This window comes from Bos taurus, chromosome 23 (genome assembly GCF_002263795.3).
Source record: "Bos taurus isolate L1 Dominette 01449 registration number 42190680 breed Hereford chromosome 23, ARS-UCD2.0, whole genome shotgun sequence".
Lineage (NCBI taxonomy): Eukaryota > Metazoa > Chordata > Mammalia > Artiodactyla > Bovidae > Bos > Bos taurus.
In genome coordinates, this window is record NC_037350.1 from 17143671 (window position 1) to 17163966 (window position 20296).

A 20296-nucleotide genomic window follows, 5' to 3' on the forward strand; every position below is an offset into this window, starting at 1 on the left:
CTTACCAGATCTGTAGATTTCTTCAAGGCAAGACTTCTTCACAGAGACTTCCCTGGTGGTCCAGTGGCTAAGACTCCCGTGCTCCCAATGCAGGGGGCCCAGGGTTCAATCCCTGGTCAGGGAACTAGATCCCACATGCTGCAGCTAAAGATCCCACAGGCAGCAATGAAGACCCAGTGCAACCAAATAAATATTTAAAATGGGAAGAAAAAAAAAAGAATTCTTCACAGTGCTTTGCACACAATAGGTCCTTGATATTCACTGGATGAATACAGAGTGAAAATTTTAGGATTAGGGGAACTAACACTAAAAATGTACAGACTACTATACACTTTTTCATCCTTCTCAGTGCTGTATCAATGCAGAGTGCCTCACTAGTTTGTGGAGATGTCTCAGTATCATTTTCTAAAACTTCCTTTCTTAATCTAGGGAGAAGTTTGAAAAGAAATCTCCTTTGGGTGCTGTACAGATCAAGTTGAACAAATTGTTAACACTTCAGTAGACAGGAAGAAGTCATACAGAAAAGCACTGTGGTAGAAACTTTGGTTCCAGTGGCCTTCTAGAGGCCAGGAGCGGTCCTCGGGGGAGGGGAGAGGGAGCACTAGTGAAGAACCAACGAGGCCACACCGGAGGCACACCTTGGTTTCTTGGGGATGCAGACAGATGTGCAAGGGCCAGTGTTGGGCAAGACCTGTAGTACCTTCATGGTGACTGCAGCCTTCCCTCATAGCAGTTTATGAGCAGCTGTACGGAAGGAAGTAAAGGGTTTTTAGTTCCCAACACCAGTAGGAAGTTCTTCAACCACAGGCTTCTTAGTAGCCAGTTAAACCAGCGATATTTAAAAAGCAGCCAAGGGACTGTGCTTCCCCTGCAGGGGGTGCAGATTTGATCCCTGGTGTCAGGGAACAGATGCTTCATGCTGTGCAGTGTGGCCAAAAAGGGCAGCGAAGCCTGAATGGTAGGGAGGCTCACTTTAATACTCTGAAGGCAGAATACCCCTGGGACCATAGGCCACATTTATTATTAAATTTCTTTTGCAAGGATCAGTACTGCAAATGTAGTCCCTGTTTTTTGCATTGGACTTTAACCTTGAGCCATATTTCTCCACCCATAGAATGTGGTAGTCAGGTACTCTGAACACAAACAGGAAGAAGACAGGTTTCAGTGGGTAGCCTTCAGCTCCAAAAAGTCAGTTTAGACTATAATATGAACCTCACTACACTTTGCATTGCTAGGAAAAGAGTGAGGATCAGATTGCCATGTCTCTTAAGTTCTACCCATCACTACATAGCTGGCATGCTTATCTCTAAATCTCTGATGGGGCAGTCATCAGCCTCCTTATGTAACCCTGTGACCATGAGCAAGTGGCCAGCCCCTCAAGTACAGGGTGGGTACCTGTCTTAGCTGGAAAGGTGACAGTTTGACTTTCTATTCTGCTCAAAGAACTATGCAAACCAAGCCAGCATACTTAAGTCACAGCACTGGGACACTGACCGCAAGTGGGGGAGAGGAAAGGACGCAGGGTGAACACGAGGCCGGATGGGTTCTTTCCCCCCATTAGGGCTTAGCAGCATAAGGGTTTTGCTTTTCTCTGATCCTCGAGAGGAATTCAGCTCTGGAAGATGAGCCTGGGGCTTAAACATAAGCACGGTGTGTTCAATAAAACATTTTTATTCTGTACAATATATATATGTGTATTTAAATATATATATGTATGTATGTGTATATATATATATATATACATACACGCAGAGAAACCTCAACCAAATCCCTGAGTCCATGGGAACCCAGGACACTAACAAAGGGAAAGGAGGGAATCCATGCCCTAAGGAGTAGGAAATATGGCAACATCTTTCCCTTTCCTCCAGGTTCCCTGCAACAGAGGGAAAGGGATGCTCACTGCAAACTACTAAAACAAGAGAGGACTTACATGGGGCCAGAGGGGAGGTGAGGGTGTGGGACGGGGAGCTGTGGTCGGGGAAAGTAAAACATACTGGTTGATCCAGCGTTAAAATCAACAGATCACTGCGGAGGCAGGGACAAGACTGACTGACATGCAGCTGACCCTCGGTTGGCCAAGTCTTAGCTTGGCGGCCCCACACCTGGGCCAGCACAACAAATAGCACCTGTGGGGCCTTTGAGAGGAGAAACGGGGGACGTGGCCCTTGAATGAAGAAGGGAAGGGGGAGAAAGCTGAGGAGCTGGCCTTGTGTCTTGGCACAGGGTGGGAGCTCTGCCTTCACTGTCCCTGTGCCTTTTCTTCAGACCCTGGGCCACCTGATGGCCCGGAGCAGAGGTCTTTTGTCCACAGTCAAGTAGAGGTGGGCAACTTACATGGCCTTGAGAAGAGGTATAGAAAAAGGAGAGCTTTCGAGGACCACCCCCAGCAGTTGTGACAATTCCTGACGTGCAAGAACCACACCAGTGGATCATGCCCAGTCCTGACAGTGGGGCCGGTGTGGCAGTGGTCAGCTCCCTCCGGTAGACAGGCCGCAGGGTTGCCAAGCTTGATGAGCCAACCAGGTGAACACTAGGCTACTGAGCACTGCCCTGAATTCTCCTGTCTTCTCCCTCACGACTGACTGCCCCTCCCTGGTCATACCTAGATTGGCATGTCTCCAGAAAAGGTGGCAGGGAGCAGGCAGTGGAGAGCACCCCCTCTCTCTAGCCTACTAACACACAGCCGCCAACGTGGGGGGCAGCATGGCCGGAAGTCACCTTTTGTATTGTAGGGACAGCAGAAGAGCTGTGCCCGCTTGGAGTTCAGAAGCCCATGTTGGCCTGGGCCTCTCCTGCTGCAATGGCTTGCACATCGGTGACATGGCCGATGCCCTTGGTGACACCCTCCCGGAACAGCAGCTTGGCGCCCACCTTCAGGTACTCTGGGTGTTTCAGGAAGCGGAAACGTACCACTGCCTTCTCCCCTGTCCGCAGCTTGTCCTGCAGCAGATACACGGTCACTGGCCCTGGACCATGCCTCTTGTCTCTACTAGTCTTGGCCCTCCACCCTCGAGGGTTGAGCAGGCATCTACCCACCCCAAGTGGGGCTTTGTCCCCTTGGAGGGATAAGGGAGGTCTCTGAGTCTGGGGACAGGCTTCCCTCCTTTCTGGATGCAGGAGAATTCTGACTGTTCCCTGGGAAAACGGGGGCATGGCTGGGTCCCCTCACCTTGGCATGGATCTTCTCCACCACTGCTGTCTGGCGTACGTTGCCCACATGAACTGTCACCTGGAAGCCTCGCCGGAAGGTGGTGGCATGGAACAGCAGGACTATCTCTGCCTCGAACACTGAGCAGATGGTGGGATTCATCTCTGGGCTCACCATCACCATGCCCTGGGGAGGCAGAGCCCTCACACTCAGGAAGGGCAGACCTCACATTAGTGTCTCCTCCCTGGCCGCCCTCACACCCTTTACAGCTTCCTCTAGGACTTCAAACACAAAGACCTCAGAAGACTGAAAACCCGACTGAAAACCCTTCTCTTTAAGGAGCCCTCCCTTACCCACCTGTGTCCTCTAACCCTTCTAATGCTTGGTATTTTCAGAGTCCTAGACACTAGGGTTGTGACACAATGATTCACATTTAGCAATCTGTGCTTTGTGAGTATCCTAAGCCTTCTCCATACCCAGACAGTGTCTGTCCATACCCGGACAGCCCTCTTGGGTTAGAGACCATGTTCCCTCTGAGTTCCCCTGAAGCACCTTTGATGCTTCTCCTTCAAGCAGCCAGCCTCCCAGGCACTTTTCTTTGTGTTTTCTCTCCAACCCACCCTTCCACCTCACCTTGCGAAGGAGAGATCTGTCAAAGTCTCCGAGGGCCAGCGTAGCGGCCTGACCAGCTCGCAGCACACGACAGGCAGAGCGGTTGCGTTGGATGCTGCAAACTCTGAGCTCCAGGAAGCAGCCGTCATCCGTGGGGCCCACCACCAGCTGGTCCCCCTCACGGCAAATCCCACTGCAGCCCAGAGGGCAGGAGGCACAGCGTCAGCCTAAGCCCCACACGTACTTCTCTACTAGGTCATTCCCTTCTGAGTCCCTCAGGTGGGGGAGAAAGACCCCAAATTGTGACTCAAAGCTAAGGAGATGACTGCCTTGCCCCAGTCCAGACTGAAGGCTCACACCAGCAGAGCCTGGCAGACAGGGACCTCCTGGCTTAACACTGACCACCTGATTCCTGAAAGAGCAATCATGCCCTTGGGCAGAGTTTCAGGGGACCTTGTTTCCCTGGTGGCAATGAAGTCAGCTGAATGCACTCTAGGTGTCTTCGTGGGGTCAAGACTCAGACTTCCCCCTGCAGAGGCCTGAAGGATCCTAAGAAGTGGCAAGTTTCTTCCCTTATAAGCCAATTTATGGGCTTTCTCCATCTCTGATGGTGAAAGCCTCATCTACAAACAAGCACATCTGTTCACCGCCAGGGTGGCCTGTGAGCTATGATGTTTTCAGGTCCTTGGGTGTGTAAGGGCTGAGTGGGGTAGATAACAAGAAAGGCAATTCACCTGGAAAGCGTCCCTCCAACAACTGTGCCCACTTCTGGTACCGTGTAGATTTCATCCACCTGAAGCCAAAGAAGATTCTATCAAGGGCTGGCAGCTCTAAAACCTCAAAACAGACTCTGGGCTCAGGATTAGTCCCTCCTAGTTCCCTGGCTGACTGCCTGTCCAGATGGCCAATTACCTGGAACTCTGTCAGCTGCTGCATGAGCTCCTCCTGCTCTTTGCTATTGGTGAGTGGAGGCAAAATATTCAGAAAGACTTTGAGCAGGTCCAGGCTTTCTCCAGACACACTGGACAGTGTGAAGATAGGGGTGATGCTGTAGAGGGAGGCAGAAAATGGGCAGATGAGGAAAGTTCCAAATAGGAGGCAGTGGCTGGAGCCCCTACATGGAAAGGCAAGCCTCTCTCAGAGTGGACAGGGGCTGCCCTCTCCTATCTGGTAACCATTTCAGGAGCTTGGGGCCTCTCTCTATGAGTTTGGCACGTGAGACCCATCCCAGAGCCCAGGGAGATGGCAAACGTCTGGCACAGCACTTTGCCTCTAGGCTTCCAGGGGTCAGCAAAGCTGGTTGGGGGAAGGATCCAGCCTTCAGCAAAGACTCCCTCCCACAATCCCAACCTGGAAAACCACAGAACTGAGCCGGAACTGGTCTGGTCTGTAGGGAAGGCGAGGGGTACCCCGTGCTCCAGGGCCCTGTGGCGGCCTTCCCTGAGGATTCTGGAGTGGGAAAGCCTTACTTGGGGGACTGGGCAAACTGCTGTGCAGCAGTAACGGCATCGTCCTCGGAAGTGACCAGCATGGGAACCTTGTGGCAGCCAGGCTGCTTGAGGACCCGCTCTAGCTGGCGTACTGTCCTCTCCACGGTGGTCTTGGCACACAGGTCCACCTTGCTGACCACGATGAAGAAGGGCACTTTCAGGGCCAGTGCCAGCCCCAGGTGTTCCCGTGTGGTGCCAGCTGCTCAGAGAAGGCGGGCGGGAGAGTCAGGATGCGGGAATGGGGAGAGAGCAAGAGGAGAGGTGGTCTGGCTCCCAGATGTGTAGGGGCCCGGGGAGAAGAGTGACCCCGCCCCTGCACCGACGCCTCTTACCGATCCCAGTGTTTGCACTGACGAGGAGCAGGGCGCAGTCGGGGCAGTAGGAGGTGAGGCCGAAGATGGTGGTGTGCAGGTACTTGTGGTGGCCTGCCAGGTCGATGAAGGTGATCATCTTGGAGCTGCTCTCACAGATCTCTTCTGCCGTCCGTGAGTCACTGTAATTCACCACCTGGCCCAGAGCCCCGGGCTCTCAGTGCCCCTGGCCAGCCTCCCCAACCCTGCAAGATCTGCCAGGACCTAAACCAGTCCCTGGGTAACCCTGCCTCTTAACCCTGAGCCCCCACTGAGGATTTAGTTCAGTTGATTCCCTGTTTGTTTTCTAAGGAGGTCACAGCGGGTTCAGTGTCCTCGGGCCTTCCTTCATCTACACTACTCCACAAAGTCTCCACACTCTGCCCTCACTCTGTCCTTCACCACTACCATCCCATCCTCAGAGTCTGGTCCCACTGGGTCCCGGTGATTGCATGCACCTCTCCCTTGCTGTTAAAGCCCAGGATCTCAAAGCTGATGCTGGAGGTCCGGCCGGATTGAATCTCATGCAGGTGGCGGAAAAGGTTGAGCCGAGCCCGGCCCCGCCCATTGTCCAGCTCTCCCTGGGTCAGGACTCCAAGCAGAGTTGACTTCCCTGAGTCCACATTCCCCAGGACAGCCACACGGAGGTCCAGGAACTGCAGATGAATTGTCAGAGGTCAGGTTCCAACCCCTCACCTCTGTCCACTGAAAGGTCAAAAGCAGCGGCAGGGACTTCCCCGGCGGTGTGGTGGGTAAGAATCTGCCTGCCAATGCAGGAGACATGGTTGATCCCTGGTCCAGAATGACTGCACGTGCAGGGGAGCAACAAAGCCCAGGAGCCACAACTACTGTAGCCTGTGCACCTAGAGCCGGTGCTCCGCAAGGAGAAGCCACCAGGATGAGAAGCCCATGCACCACAATGGAGAGTAGCCCCTGCTCACCAACTAGAGAAAGCCGGTGCACACCAACAAAGACCCAGTCCAACCAGAAAAAAAAGGCATAGGCAGTCTCTGGGGACCAAATCTCAGAGTCCCAGGCCAGGGAAGAGTCTGCCACCATAGGACCTTCCCAGGGAGCAGGGGTGTGAGAAACAGGAAGGGGTGGGGACCCACCTGTTGGTTGTCAGGAACCTTTCGTACTAGCACCTCGGTGATCTTCCGGGGTGTGTCGCTATCATAGTCCACTTCTCGCTCCCGGAGAACAGTGATGTCTGCCCCGACTCTGTCACAGCAAGGCCACAGCTGCCACATCTCACCTGTACTCCCCATCCCCCCTGGACCCATGGCCTTCTCATACTTCCCCCAGAGCTCCGAACACCTTACTCCACTTCCTACCTGCCTCCAATCTATCCTGCATCCACAGCTCCCTTGACACAAATGAACCTTAAGTCAAGGGGCAAAAAGCCTGGGTCCAGGGCAGAGGACCCCAGAAAACTAACCCTCCCCACTTCAGCCCTTTGTCCAGAGAAGGCAGGTCCTGGGGATTTAGGGAAAGGAGGACCAAAGGGAAGCATACTTCTCTGCCATCCGGTGCAGGGTCTTGAGGGAAGCCCGCATCTCCTCCTCAGCCAGCCCCACCAGCAGCCCATTGTCCTCTACCCCAATCTGGTAGACGGCCTCACCACGGCCCTCCTGGAGCCGCCACTTCATCTGGGTCACCAGGTGCTCAAAACGATACTGGGATGGATTCACCAGCTTCAGCTTAGGGCAGGTGAAGTATCATGAGAAGAAAAAGTCAGAGATGTTTCTCCTGACCCCACAGGTTCCCCATCTGTCCTGCTGCAAGGACCAGGGCCTTCCCTTCCCTCTTAACCACCCTCATCCCTGACCTCTTCAGACAGCGCGTCCTCTTCCAACAGAATGAGGTACAGAGCCCTTACTCTGAACCACATCTTTAAATGACTGCTGCTGCTAAGTTGCTTTTCAGTCGTGTCCGACTCTGTACGACCCCATAGACGGCAGCCCACCAGGCTCCCCCGTCCCTGGGATTCTCCAGGCAAGAACACTGGAGTGGGTTGCCATTTCCTTCTCCAAAGCATGAAAGTGAAAAGTGAAAGTGAAGTCCCTCAGTTGTGTCTGACTCTTAGCGACCCAATGGACTGCAGCAGTATAGAGCATAAAGTTAGAAGGATCATAGAAAATCATCCCACACCAAGGACAACCTGCCCCTCCCCAGCCTAAGACTCACTTTATATTCGATGTTTCCATCTTCAGCCTGAAAAGAAACAGGGAGCTGTTACCACACACTGTCCAGGCCTAACCCTTACTTCCCCGATTCCCAGTGGGGTTCAGGCAGCTAACTTATGAGAGCAGGAAGCTTGAGCTGCACTTTGTTTAGGTGTCTGTCAAAGGTCATGGCAGACTAGCCCTGTACTCAGTTCCAGGGTGACCTCTCTGAAGGAAAGGCCTCCAAGAACACAGTCAGTCATCTATCTAAGCCAGGAACGGAACCCTGAGTCCCTCTTTTTTGGATCACTGGCAGCATGCTCTTCTTAGATGTAAGATCACCCTCTTTCCTTCCTTCTAGGGCCTCAAATTGCTGTTCCCACGTCTGTGTCTTCTCCATGTCCAGGCTGTGGAGGCCGTTCTTTGCCACTGGTCTGAGACACCATTTCCTTCCTGCCCGCCCTTCAGCTGATGACACCAAGAGTAAGAGGTTGCAAGAGGTTTTGGAGCAGTGCCAGAGGGTGAGCTCAGCACTGGTCACTACAAACCCAGTGAGAGAGGAGCCAGGTGAAGGAAGAGTCAATCTCCAAAGTTGCGGTTGAGATGAAGAAACTCAGAAAAGATAATGAAGGAGGCAGACACCACAAACCAGACCACTGTGGCCTTTCCCCTTCTGCCCCCTAGCCCTCGCGCCCCAGCTGAGGTGAAATCTTGAGTCCATCACACCACCCCCTCCCCTTCCCTATATCAGATGACCCAACACAGAAGTATCCTATTGCCCGAGCCTTCCCCTCTCAGGTGCAAAAGGATATGAGATTTGCCTGTCCTGCCAGTCCTGTATTTCTGCACTCCTCCTCCCTGGCCATTTCATTTTCCTTCTCCCCTTCCTGTCATCATTCCATCCCTTCAAGGCTCTTTGACTCTCAGGCTCTTATAGGTCTTCACTGATAATCCCATGGGAGTGTAAAGGAGACCTTTCCCCATCAACAGAGACCTTCCTTTTTTTCATTTTGCTGGACATGAAAAATTAGAATGAGTGGCTTCAGAATACTGATACAAGGATGATGGTCTAGGCTAAAGTTTCTCAAAGTGTGGTCCCAGGACCAGCAGCATTCGCATCACCTGGGAACTTGTAAGAAATACAGATTATCAGGGACACCTTTGACCTACTGAATCAGAAATTTTAGGGGTGCAGCAGGTGATTCTCTAACGTGCTCAAGTTTGACAACCACTGGATGAGGCTCTTCTCCTGTGTCCTCCTTTTCTATAGAGGGACAAAGTAGCAATTATTGTCTGCCTTAGGGAACAGCTGGAGCAGGAAGGTGGAGGCTGTGCACACTTCCTCGTAGGACAGGCAAAGGGCGGGAGGACTTAGCCTGAGTGTTCTCTGCTTGTGTTTGTGTGTGTGGAGAGGGAGGGAACATATTGCTCTTTTCCCGGTACTCCTCTCCTCCCTGGAACAAGTTTAGAAAACTCTAACTGCTCACTTCCCAGGATGCAGTCTCCTTTCCTTCAGTTGCACAGGAAAAGGGCTTGGGCATTCTACTCTGCTCTTCCCAAGGGATGCGGATGGGACCGCCTTTCCCCACTTCACCTGGAGTTCCTTAGATCAGAGTGGGGAGATTCCCGCCGCCCTCCCAACTCTTCCTCCCCAGGGTCCTAACACAGGAATGGAGGCCCAGTCTTTCTGTCCCTTCTCCCTGGGGTCCTTGGACCGGAAAAAACGGTTCTCCTCTTCTCAGGGGTCTATGACACCGGAAGGGGGTACTATTTCTCTCTGTCCCGCCTTCCTGGAGTCCCGGTACCGGAAGGAGTGGTTACCTCTGACCCCGCCACTTATCAGGTGCTCACCTCGGGGGGCAGGTACGGGGGGTTGTTTGCTTTGCTCCCTCTGTTCCTTCCGTTCTTTTTCTTCCCCTTCGGGCCACCGCAGCTGCTGCCGCCGCCGGCGCCCCTAGCCTTGAGGGTTCCGCCCACGGCCGGGCCCCCTCCGGGCCGGCAGCAGCCGCCGAACAGCTCCGATACCCGCGAGTCCATCCGCCGCTGCCGCCAGCCCCCCGCCCGGCCCCTCCCCCCCGCCGCCACCGCCGCCGCCGCCGCCGCCGCCGCGCCTACTGCCACGGCCGAGTCGGGCCAGCCAGAGGAGAGCGGGGTGGGGCCCTGGGCAGGCCACGCCCCCGCATCCCCTGGCCTCCGGGTCGCGTCAGAAACAACCGCGGAGCACCATGGGATATAGAGTCCTTAGGCCTAGGAGCTCCCTGGAAAGAGTTCGCCGCAGCCCTACAACTCCCAGGAGGCATCGCGGCGCAAGGGGCCGCGGGTGGCTTCTAGGCGTAGGCAAGGAGCGCGGCTTTGCGCGCAAAGGCCTAAGGGAGCTGTAGTCTGGTTCCAGTCTCCGAGAGCTGAGCGGGTCTTTTCCAGGGGCCTGGAGGTGGGGCAGTCACTGGAGTCGGGGGAGCTTACATAGAATCTAGCCTTGTAGGCGCTTCTGGATTTGGCCCCTTAACGCGATCGCAGACAAGATGTTTTGGACCTGGAGAGCTGAAGAATTCAGGGCGACTTGTCCCTCCAGCCTACTGGTTCCGCCCATGCCTCAGTTTCTCCCTCAATGGCATGCGTGCCTTCTGGGTGAGTCAGGACCAATGCCAGGGCGGAGGCGGATGGTGGTTAGCCTAATTATGGCTTTTATTGTTACGATGATTATGCCACCTTTACACAGTGGTCACTGCTTTATTACCGGGCTGGCACCCTCCGGGGGCTGGTTTTAGCAGCCCGAGACACCGCGGTAGCCCCGACACGAGGCCTGAATCTATAAACCAGCCCTGCCCTGCAGCGAGTGCCCGCAGCGAGTATTACCCCTCCCCTTTATTTTGAAGCAGAACCAATCCGGGAGAACCGAGTTTGGTTTTAAAACAACCAGGGGGTGTAGGAGGGGCCTGGCCCCTACTTGGGCGGGGCTGGGGCTCGGGTTACGTCAACCGCTGCGAGGGCGGGGGAAGTTGCCTGGAATAGAAACTTGGCAAAGGGCCCAGGGGACTGCTGACTTTTGACTTTCTTGCCAAGCTGTCAACTCTCTTGCTCTTTAGGGCTCTTGCAGTCAGCAAAGAGTAAACACATTCAGTGACATAAACCAGTGTACAACACACTAGAAAGGCAGAGTGGAGAAGCAGTTGGTGTTGCTGAGCTGGGAGTCAGGACGCCAGAGTTCAGTTCCCAGCCCCGTGGCTGTCTCGTGACTCACCACTCACCCATTGTATGTCCACTTCCCCTCTCTTCACAAACAGCGAGATCCTCAAACGCAGCCTAGAAATAAACCTTTCCCTGCAGACCTCAGTTTTCCTTGGAAAATTAGCACCAGTGGCTTACCTCTGGTGATCCTTGCAGAGGTTCAGACCTGCTGAAGTCCATGGCTTTCTCCCCAGGACCACAAGGAGGAAGGCAGGTTACTGATCAGGTAGATGCTGTCCACGTGGCATAACTCCCCAAACCGGTGAAAGCAGAAGGACCAAAATCTGCAAAAGGGCTTAGCAGACCCAACCAATTATGGGTCCTTCAAGCTGTGACTTCTGTATCCTGTTCAGCTAAAGGAAGGTTATGTTGCAGACAGCCAGGGACACAACCCCACCAGGAAAACTGCTACTTAGGGGCTGAGTGAGACAGCTGAAGAAAGATGAGGATTGGAAGCGAGAGCTAAGACTATTCCTCCAACATTATCACCACCACCACCACCACCACTGGGCTCTCTTGATAACCAGGGTCTGCTGCAGTCACCTGATAACACTTCTACTCTCATCATCACAGATCTTTCAGCTGTCCCCCACACAGTTTCACTTCATTCTTTCCAATTCCCTTCTTTTAAGAGATGGAGTGGGATAGCCCATTCTGATATCTGATCTTATACCACCTGGCTTACCGCAGACAGGAGTGAAGGCTGGCAGAGGAGTAGGAGGAGCAGGGAATTCTGCCCAGGAGGAGATCAGGGTCCTGGGAGATGGAAGGTGATATGTGTGTTTAGTTTCCTGGAAGGGTTGCTTATGAGGTGCTTATGAGGTGGTTGCCTGTGGGGTAAATAATGGATGTACACACGCAGACTTTTTTCCTGGTACATAATTAGTCATTCATTCTTTATGTATAGTATCTTTACATACATTTTAAAATCAGATTTAGCAATTCTTTATATTTTCTTGGTTTTGTGTCATGTCTAGGCCAACCCCACTCCTAAATTATGAATAATTCTCCAGTATTTTTTTCTAAGAGTTTTGAGGTTTATTTCTATGTTTATATGTTTAATTGATTTGGAATGTATCTTTATGTAGAATGTATAATGGGAACTAATTTTTCCCCCTCCTAAATGCATAGGGAGTTGTTTGAAATTATTTGCTTCGAAGAGTCAGCCTCATCATTGCTGAGACCTATATACATATTGATACATTAATCTGTTTCTTGACTCTCTTCCGTTTTGTTTATTCCTAAGCCAATACCACAGTATTTTAATCATTATGCTTTTTATGGAGTGTTTTGATCGCTGGTTCCTGTTTCCTGAAACACACTTGTTCTCTTGGTCTCTATCACCTAACACTTATCTATTTTTATTACTACTTCCCTGGATATTGAAAAGCAGATATTACTTTGCCAGCAAAGGTCTGTCTAGTTAGGGCTATGGTTTTCCCAGTGGTCATGTATGGATGTGAGAGTTGGACTGTGAAGAAAGCTGAGCACCGAAGAATTGATGCTTTAGAACCATGGTGTTGGAGAAGACTCCTGAGAGTCCCTTGGACTACAAGGAGATCAGCCCTGGATGTTCTTTGGAAGGAACGATGCTAAAGCTGAAGCTCCAGTACTTTGGCCACCTCATGCAAAGAGTTGACTCATTGGAAAAGACTCTGATGCTGGGAGGGATTGGGGGCAGGAGGAGAAGGGGACGACAGAGGATGAGATGGCTGGATGGCATCACCAACTCGATGGAAGTGGGTTTGAGTGAACCCCGGGTGTTGGTGATGGACAGGCTTGCTGTGATTCATGGGGTCACAAAGAGTCGGACACGACTGAGCAACTGAACTGAACTGAACTGGCTACTCCTCAGTCTCCTCCATAGACCCTTTTTGTTTCTGCTCATCCCCAAACATTAGTGTCTTCAGGATCCTTGCTCATTTTCATTGTATACAACCTCCCTGCTGATGACTTTCACATACATATTTCTGCTCCTCATGGTGTCCCTAAATTATCTCTTCACTGTCCAATGGAACAACAAACTCAACCTATCAAAAATGGAACTCATCTTTTCTCCTTACCCATACCCAATAAAACTGGCCTTCCTCTGGTGTTCCCTCCCTCATTGAATGGCACAACTGGCCATAGAGTTGCTGAAGTAAAAAGTCTGCTTTTTTTTTTTTTGCTTATCTTCTGGACAGTCTCTCACTCTCCCTCCTCTTCCTGGGATCAACCACCTTACTCACTGGACCTCCTAAATATCTATAGGGTTCACCCAGTTCTCTCCACCCCACTGTGACTACCCTAGTTCAGGCCTCTCTCACCATGTACTTGGGTATTCCAATTGCTAGCTCTGACTGGTATCTGTGCCTCCTCCTTTGTCCTCTCTGTAATCTAATCTCCACACTGCAGCCAGTGTAGAGGTTGAATTTTTCAGTATAAAATGTAAATATAACCATGTCACTCTCCTACTTAAACCTTTCAAACGTTCCTCCATCCCCTTACAGGAACAAGTTCAAACTTTTTAATATGGCTTAGAAAGCCTTCCTTACTATGATTTGGCTTCTGTTTGTCTACCACAGCTTTAATACTTCTTAAGCCGAACTCTTTTTATTTCTTGAATTGAGGATGCTCTTGTATCTCAAGGTCTTGTTAAAAAAAACAAAATTCAACTGAAGATTTGAAGATCTAATTGGCTTTATTTAACAATTCATGAATCAGGAAGTATCTCATCCAGTAAATAAAAGGCACTCTGAGGGGCTGTACAAAATGCAAGACTTTTATAGAAATGGAGGCAGGATAATGATGTTATTAGCAAAAGAAAGGGGAATTCCATTTAGGGGGAATGTTGGGGGACTTATCTTGCAGATTACCTCACTAGCGCTGAAATGCCAGACTGGTTAGTTTAAAATTCCACTCCAGGAGAAGCTGAAACTCCTACTAGATTAGGAAATGAGTCTTGGTGAGATTTAGCAGAAGTGAATCCATTTGGGCCTTGTTTGTTTTTAACAGTCTCCAGGACCACCAGACCCTCCTCTTTACCTTTACTCATCTTAAAGATCAATTTCCTCTTGGACCATTCCTCACTCCCACCTCCTCTAGGTTAGGCGCTCCTGTTCTCCGCGTCCACTGCCCTTGTACACCTTACTGTATAATTCATCACACTGCATTGAATCTATAGGCACTGAACCCCTTGAGGACCCCTCCAGTCGCTGGCTTCTTCGCCGCAGAGACTCCAGCACCTAGGACAGGGCCTGACACGAACTAGGTGCGTAGCGAGTAGAGGACGCAGGAAAGAATGGATGCGGGTGAGTGGGTGTCCTCGGAAGGCAGCGCCAAGTGGTTGAGAACCCGCGGTTTCTCTGTGGGAGGAGGGCTCGACGGACTCGCCGAAGGGTGTTAGGAGGGCTCCGCTCCGCTCCTTAACAGGGCTCAATTTCCCACCCAGAGAAGCCTCTGCCGCACAGTCGCGGCGCCCCTCCCACTTCCGGGCCAGCAGAACAGGAAGTGGAGGCGCGGGCTTCCCATGAAGCACCGCGGGGCGCCTATTCAAACCGAATGGAGAACGGGAAGGAGGTCGTGATGGCGGCCCCGGAGCCGGAAGTGCAGCCCCCGGCTACAGTCCCTGGTAAGGTATAGAGTCCGGAGCTCGAGGAGTTTGTTTTCCTCCCTGCCACGGCTCCCTCCAGTCATTTAGCACGTAGTCGTTTCACTAGCCCGTGTTCCTTGTCCCCATTTCCCGTCGTCCCTCCCAGCTCTGACTCGGCCCCTTTGACTCCATCGCCCCCGCGGCCCTGGATTCCATTGGTTCATTCTCCTCTTTGTTCGCGACGTGTTCTGGGCCCTGCTTGACACCGCTTTCTCTCAACTCATTTTCCCATATCAGGGCCTCTGCTTTCTGAGCAGATCTCCAGTCGCTGTCTCCGAAATTCCCGCCACCCGGTCCCTCCAAATCCTGCAGTCTCTTACTTGGACAACTGGGATCTGGAACCTGCGAGCAGCCTCCCAGAGGGGAGTTTGCGGAGGGAATCCGCGTGTGTAGGCGTGTGGCCTCAGCTGTGGTGGCTGATGTCGCCACAAGGGATGGGAAGACTGATTTTGGCCTCTTAACTTTTTCTCATCTAAGCTCTAATCAGGCCGGACCCTGTTTAGCTTTGGAGAACAGAGGAGATCGGGCTTCAGGGTGCTATGTCCATAGACCTTTTAAGTTTTTCGTTTTTCTCTCTTGTCCCTCTGTGCACCTACTAGATTTGGAGTGGTGTGAGAAGTCGGAGGAAACTCAGGACCCCCAGATAGAACTACTTGAGACCACCTCCACCCAGGAACCTCCCAACCCTTTGGAGCCCTTTCGTCCCAGAGACTGCATGGTGCCAGTGGTGTTTCCTGGGCCTGTGAGCCAGGAAGGCTGCTGTCGCTTTACTTGTGAGCTTCTAAAACATATCATGTACCAACGCCAGCAACTACCTCTGCCCTACGAACAGCTTAAGCACTTCTACCGAAAACCTTTTCCCCAGGTAGGCTAAAGCTTTGGGAGAAAATTGGTGAGTGAACTTTGTGGCTATTAGATGGTGGCAGGTAAAAAGGGTGGTTAAAGGAACCTTCACGCATGTCAGCATAAGCAGCTGTAAAGGATGTTTCAGCCCTATGGCTTCAGTCCTTTCCCACTCTAGTCTGGGTAGTCAAAGCTTTCCTGCTTTTTCTCTTGTTTTCTTTTTCTGAAACTCCTATTGTGTGTTACATTTGAACTTCATGAAATGATCCTCTCATTTTAGTGTATTTTTCTCTCCAAATCCTCTTTTCTTAGTTTCTGTTATACTTTTCTTCCTTGAGTTTATATTCTTACACTTAAAGTAATTTTTTGGCAGTCACAGTCTTAAGAACTTTGTCTTAAAATTTTTATTTTTTAAATTTATTTTGACTGTGCTGGGCCTTAGTTGCAACCTGCAAGCATCCCTGAACAGGGATGGAACCCGGACCCCTGCATTGGGAGCTCACAGTCTTACCCACTGGACCACCAGGGAAGTCCCACATGTTCCTTTTTAATTATATCCTGTTTCCTGTCTGTATGAACTTCTCTTACTTGTGAGTGTTAATTACTGTGTTTTTGAAGTTTTCCTCTGTCCCTTGCACTGTCTCTGTGTCTTCCAGATTCCTTTCCTATTTATTTGTTTTGGTCTCTTTCACAGTTGAGGCTTTTATTTGGTGTCTGAATATTTAAGAATAAGTCATTGAAAGTTCTGTGTGCGTGGCTGGCCCTGTGAGCTAGCTGATAGACTTAAAGGACACTGGGTGGGAACGAAGTGGTAATGATAAAGGGAAAGATGATTATTTGCTCTAATAAAGGTGATTTTGGAGTTATCTTTCAGTTATACATGGTAAACTGAACACGTTTATTTGTGCTTCCACCTGATACACTACTCATGAGAGGAAAAAGGAAGGAAGGAAAGAGAGAAAGAACACTTCCAAAACATTGTGTTTGGGTGGGCAGGCCATCTAAGGGTCCTGGGCTTCCCAGGTGGCACTAGTGGTAAAGAGTCTGCCTGCCAATGCAAGAGACATGAGAGATGCAGTTTTGATCCCTGAGTTGGGAAGATCCCCTGGAGTGGAATGGCAGCCCACTCTAGTATTCTTGCCTGGAGCATCCCATGGACAGAGGAGCCTGGCAGGCCACAGTCCATAGGGTCACAAAGAGCTGGACATGACTGAAGTGACTTAGCACGCATGCACGCCTAGGGTCCTTGCACAGGTGTTCACTCAGTCCCCATGTGTTCATTTTTGTGTTCTGTGGTGCTTAAGTGAACAACTCCTAGGCCTTTTATGGACTTCTTCAGTGTGGTTTTGCTTCTCAGGGGAGTCCCCTCTGACAGCACTTGGTATTCAGCTCTCTTGAGTGCTTCCTGCTTTCTCTCTTCCAAAAATTTGTTGTTGTCTTTAGCCACTGCCATCTATTTTTTAGTTATTTTTGCCACTGGGAGTCCTCTTTCTCTCCCCTCCCTTCCTGCTTCCCTCCCCTCTTTCTTCCTCCCTCCCACCCACTCTTTCATTTCCTTCCTCCCTTCCATCAGCTTGCCATGTTTTTTTTTTTTTTAATTTATTTTTTATTGAAGGATAATTGTTTTACAGAATTTTGCTATTTTCTGTCAAACCTCAACATGAATGCCATGTTTAACTGGAGGATGAACTCCAGAATTTATTAGACCAAATAATCCTTGGTGGGTTTTTTTTTTTGTTTTTTTTTGCTGAATAATTGCCAAGCACAGGCTCTCTAGTTGCCCTGTGGCATATGGGAATCTTAGTTTCCTAAGCAGGAATCAAGCTCTCCTCCTGTGCATTAGAATGTGGATTCTAACTACTGGACTACTAGGGAAGCCCCCAGTCCTCAGTCTTGTCATTATTTTCAGCACAGCAAAAGCTTACTACCTGCCATGCCACCACATGAGTATTTTAGTATTTTAGTTGCTAATTTCTGGATGCTTCAGTACACTGTCTTTGCTGTTCTGAGTGCGGAAGAATTATAATTTTGTACAAAGAATCTGTTTTCCTTTTTGACACATTTTCCTGTGATAAAACCCAGGGTCTTGAGTGTGGCGGTTCACTGAACTGGAGTTCCAGTCCTGTGAGTCTGCTCTGTCCCAGCATGGTTCTTCAAAGGGCATTAGCTTTCGTCTATCTTGCAGACCTTCTCTGTCACCATTCTTTGTCCTCACAGGCAGAGGACGTGGTGAAGAAGAAACCTCGGGCCACTGCTGAGGTGAGCAGCAGGAAATGCCAGCAAACTCTGGCAGAACTGGAGAGTGTCCTCAGCCACCTGGAGGGACTCTTTGCCCGGACACTAGTCCCTCGAGTGCTGATCCTCCTTGGGGGCAATGCCCTCAGCCCCAAGGAGTTCTATGAGCTTGACTTGTCCCGATTAGCCCCCAACAGCATGGACCCGAGCCTGAGCACAGCAGCTTGTTTGCGCCGCCTCTTCCGAGCCATTTTCCTGGCTGATGCCTTCAGTGAGCTGCAGGTCCCTCCACTCATGGGCACCATCGTCATGGCACAGGGTCACCGCGACTGTGGAGAAGATTGGTTTCGACCCAAGCTCAACTACAGAGTGCCCAGCCGGGGCCACAAGCTGACTGTGACCTTGTCCTGTGGCCGACCCGCCATCCCAGCTACAACCTGGGAGGATTACATTTGGTTCCAGGCCCCATTGACACTGAAAGGCTTCCACGAGTGAATGGGAATGCTCATCGTGCACACAGTGGCTAAATTATCTTCCCCTGGTGGCGCCACGTCACCCATCTGCTTGGAGCTAGTTAATTCCTGGTGAGAGGAAGGTTCTGTCCTTCTGGCTGCCTGCCCCCCTTAGACTTCCTGGTGGACTGATGGTATGGCTGGGGTTGTAATCATCATTGAACAAGCATCTCTTTGAATCACAGGCTGATTTTCCCAGAGGGTGCTGGGTCAGGTGTTTCTTTTGGGGGCTGGAAAGCAAACATGGGCCCACAGACAGGCTCCCTCCCCTCCCCTCCCCACCCCACCCATGGGGTGGGGTGGGGAGGTGACCCTTTTTAGCTTTTTGCTGTGGCTTTTTAGAATTTTTAACAGGGACATAATGTGGATGTGACTCATGGACTTAAATATATTATAAAATGAATGGATTCATATTAAATTTTCCTGAAACATTTTTGGCTTAAAGAGGCTTAAGGCTAGAGTAATCTTTGGTCTCTTAGGCTTCAGCCTTCCATGATTTCTTTTTTTGTAATAGTTCTTTCTCTTCATTATTCCTGGGCCAATATGGGAAGTTAAATGACTTGGCCAAGGTTCTTTAACAGTTTGATAGCAGAGTTGGGACCAAGAATCCTCATCAGCTAACTCGTAGCCCGATGTTCTTTGCTTGCCCCATGTTGGGTTCTGTGACCCTTAGAGTATGTGTACCCAAAGCAGAGGTCACACAGCGGGAGGGACCTGAGAAAAGAAAACCAAGCGAGCCTTTGTAAAGCCTGATTGAACCATAGGCTAAGACACCGGGTCTGCCCTGTAGAGTTACTTCCGTGAGGCCAAATATCCCTTCTGGAATTCACCCTGCTATCTCCACTGCAGTTGCATGGTGGCTGCTGGCAGTGACTGTTGGCAGTATTGTCCTTGTGCCATCCCTGCCCTCCTGCCTGTGGCCATTCCTCCTCAGCTGCATCTGTGGCTTGGCCATCCTGATCCTTACTGCTATCCTCTCCAGCTTGGTGCTGTCCTGACCACTGAGCACTGATGGTCTTTGTCCCTGAGAACATCTACTTATTTTTTGGAAGCAAGTTGAAGGCAGAATCCTCACCCTGCTGGTGGTGGGGATAGGTGTGTGGTGTATGTGTGTGTGTACAATATATACTATTTTTTATACTTTAAGAAAACATGGGAAATAGTTTATATTTTATAGTAGGTTTTAAGCACTTTACATAATCTAATCTAATAACCTTACAGATTTCATAATATTGTCTGTGTCTTATAGATGAGGCTTGGGGAGACTGAATAACTTGCATAAGTGTTGAAACCTGGATTCAGACCCAGTCCAGCTGACTCCAGAGGCTGAGTGCTTTACACTGTGCTGTGCATTCTGTGTGATTTTACTCTGAGATGATTAAACAGGGTTTGCCCTGCTGAATTTGGAAGCATTGGAAAGCTGTGGGACTTCATCTCTGGCTTCAGATTGTGTTTCCTGATGTGGAACCTGCCACTTACTGGTGCTAAGTAAATACAGAATCAATGCAAACAAAAGGTTTGAGTTCTTTTCTGTGCTGTGTCCACTTGAAGCATACTCCGCCAGCTTGGACTCGCCACTGTTTTTGTGTCTGATAGTACCTTACAGAAGAGGAACAGGGCCATGTCTCCCACTCGGAAAGGGACAGGCTGAGGGGTCGACTTAAAGGGAGGGGGAATTTTAAAGAAGGGAGTTATAAACTTTTGAGGTGGAAGACATTAAGGCAAGTCTGATCCCTCAAGTCCTACTTTAAAAAACCTTCACAAACAATGTCTAGACAGTCAAAACAAAGTTAATTATCCAGGTAATTTAGACACTTCTTGGCTTGGCATTGGGGCACAGGTCATTCTGATTTCATTAATCTGCTCCAAAGGAATCCAGAAATTAAAAGATCAGTTTGTCAACAAATATCATCTTCCCTGACAACAAGCCTCCTGAGGCACCTGTTTATCTCTTTTAACCTTGGCTGGGCACTCCAGAGATGCATGTGAAGAAATCCTATCTAGCCCAGGGAGTGAAGAGCCCCAGCTTCAGTGGGTCAGGCCTTTCATCTGTTGCTACCATTTGAACCTAAAAGCAATAGG

General features: G+C 50.5%; 2 protein-coding genes across 5 annotated transcripts; one reads left to right on the top strand and one right to left on the bottom strand.

Moving 5' to 3' along the window:
* Positions 1-233: 233 nt before the first annotated feature.
* On the bottom strand, positions 234-14436 carry GTPBP2 (GTP binding protein 2). Of its 3 annotated transcripts, none has more exons than XM_005223415.4 (12): positions 9617-9904; positions 7788-7814; positions 7116-7300; positions 6713-6821; positions 6059-6256; positions 5583-5757; positions 5230-5449; positions 4673-4808; positions 4495-4553; positions 3782-3953; positions 3170-3334; positions 234-744 (listed from the first exon to the last, which is right to left on the bottom strand). In XM_005223415.4, exons 1-12 carry the CDS (start codon positions 9800-9802, stop codon positions 703-705), a joined length of 1674 nt encoding a protein of 557 aa, XP_005223472.1. In that variant the 5' UTR covers positions 9803-9904; the 3' UTR covers positions 234-702. The 3 variants fall into 3 exon arrangements, with proteins under 3 accessions (XP_005223472.1, XP_059736290.1, NP_001076890.1); XM_059880307.1 differs by lacking the exons at positions 234-744; positions 9617-9904 and adding exons at positions 1656-2940; positions 10229-14436; NM_001083421.1 differs by lacking the exon at positions 234-744 and adding an exon at positions 1656-2940 and having other exon boundaries at positions 9617-9806.
* Positions 14436-19729, top strand: MAD2L1BP (MAD2L1 binding protein). 2 transcript variants are annotated; one of them, XR_003032084.2, is made up of 4 exons: positions 14436-14603; positions 15224-15489; positions 17685-18286; positions 19464-19729. XR_003032084.2 is itself a non-coding variant. In NM_001076381.2 (3 exons), exons 1-3 carry the CDS (start codon positions 14558-14560, stop codon positions 18195-18197), a joined length of 825 nt encoding a protein of 274 aa, NP_001069849.1. In that variant the 5' UTR covers positions 14527-14557; the 3' UTR covers positions 18198-18647. The 2 variants fall into 2 exon arrangements, 1 of the variants encoding a protein (NP_001069849.1); NM_001076381.2 differs by lacking the exon at positions 19464-19729 and having other exon boundaries at positions 14527-14603; positions 17685-18647.
* The last annotated feature ends 567 nt before the right edge of the window (positions 19730-20296 follow it).

What these genes read in the sequence shown, in the direction of transcription:
- MAD2L1BP (NM_001076381.2), top strand. Translation starts at nt 14,558, where the DNA reads ATGGCGGCCCCGGAGCCGGAAGTGCAGCCCCCGGCTACAGTCCCTG. An exon ending in GCCCCCGGCTACAGTCCCTG is followed by an intron (nt 14,604 to 15,223) that starts GTAAGGTATAGA and finishes TGCACCTACTAG; the next exon opens with ATTTGGAGTGGTGTGAGAAG. An exon ending in ACCGAAAACCTTTTCCCCAG is followed by an intron (nt 15,490 to 17,684) that starts GTAGGCTAAAGC and finishes TTGTCCTCACAG; the next exon opens with GCAGAGGACGTGGTGAAGAA.
- GTPBP2 (NM_001083421.1), bottom strand. Translation starts at nt 9,802, where the DNA reads ATGGACTCGCGGGTATCGGAGCTGTTCGGCGGCTGCTGCCGGCCCGGA. An exon ending in CTGCACCGGATGGCAGAGAA is followed by an intron (nt 6,822 to 7,115) that starts GTATGCTTCCCT and finishes TTGCTGTGACAG; the next exon opens with AGTCGGGGCAGACATCACTG. An exon ending in CAGTTTGCCCAGTCCCCCAA is followed by an intron (nt 4,809 to 5,229) that starts GTAAGGCTTTCC and finishes CTCCCTCTACAG; the next exon opens with CATCACCCCTATCTTCACAC.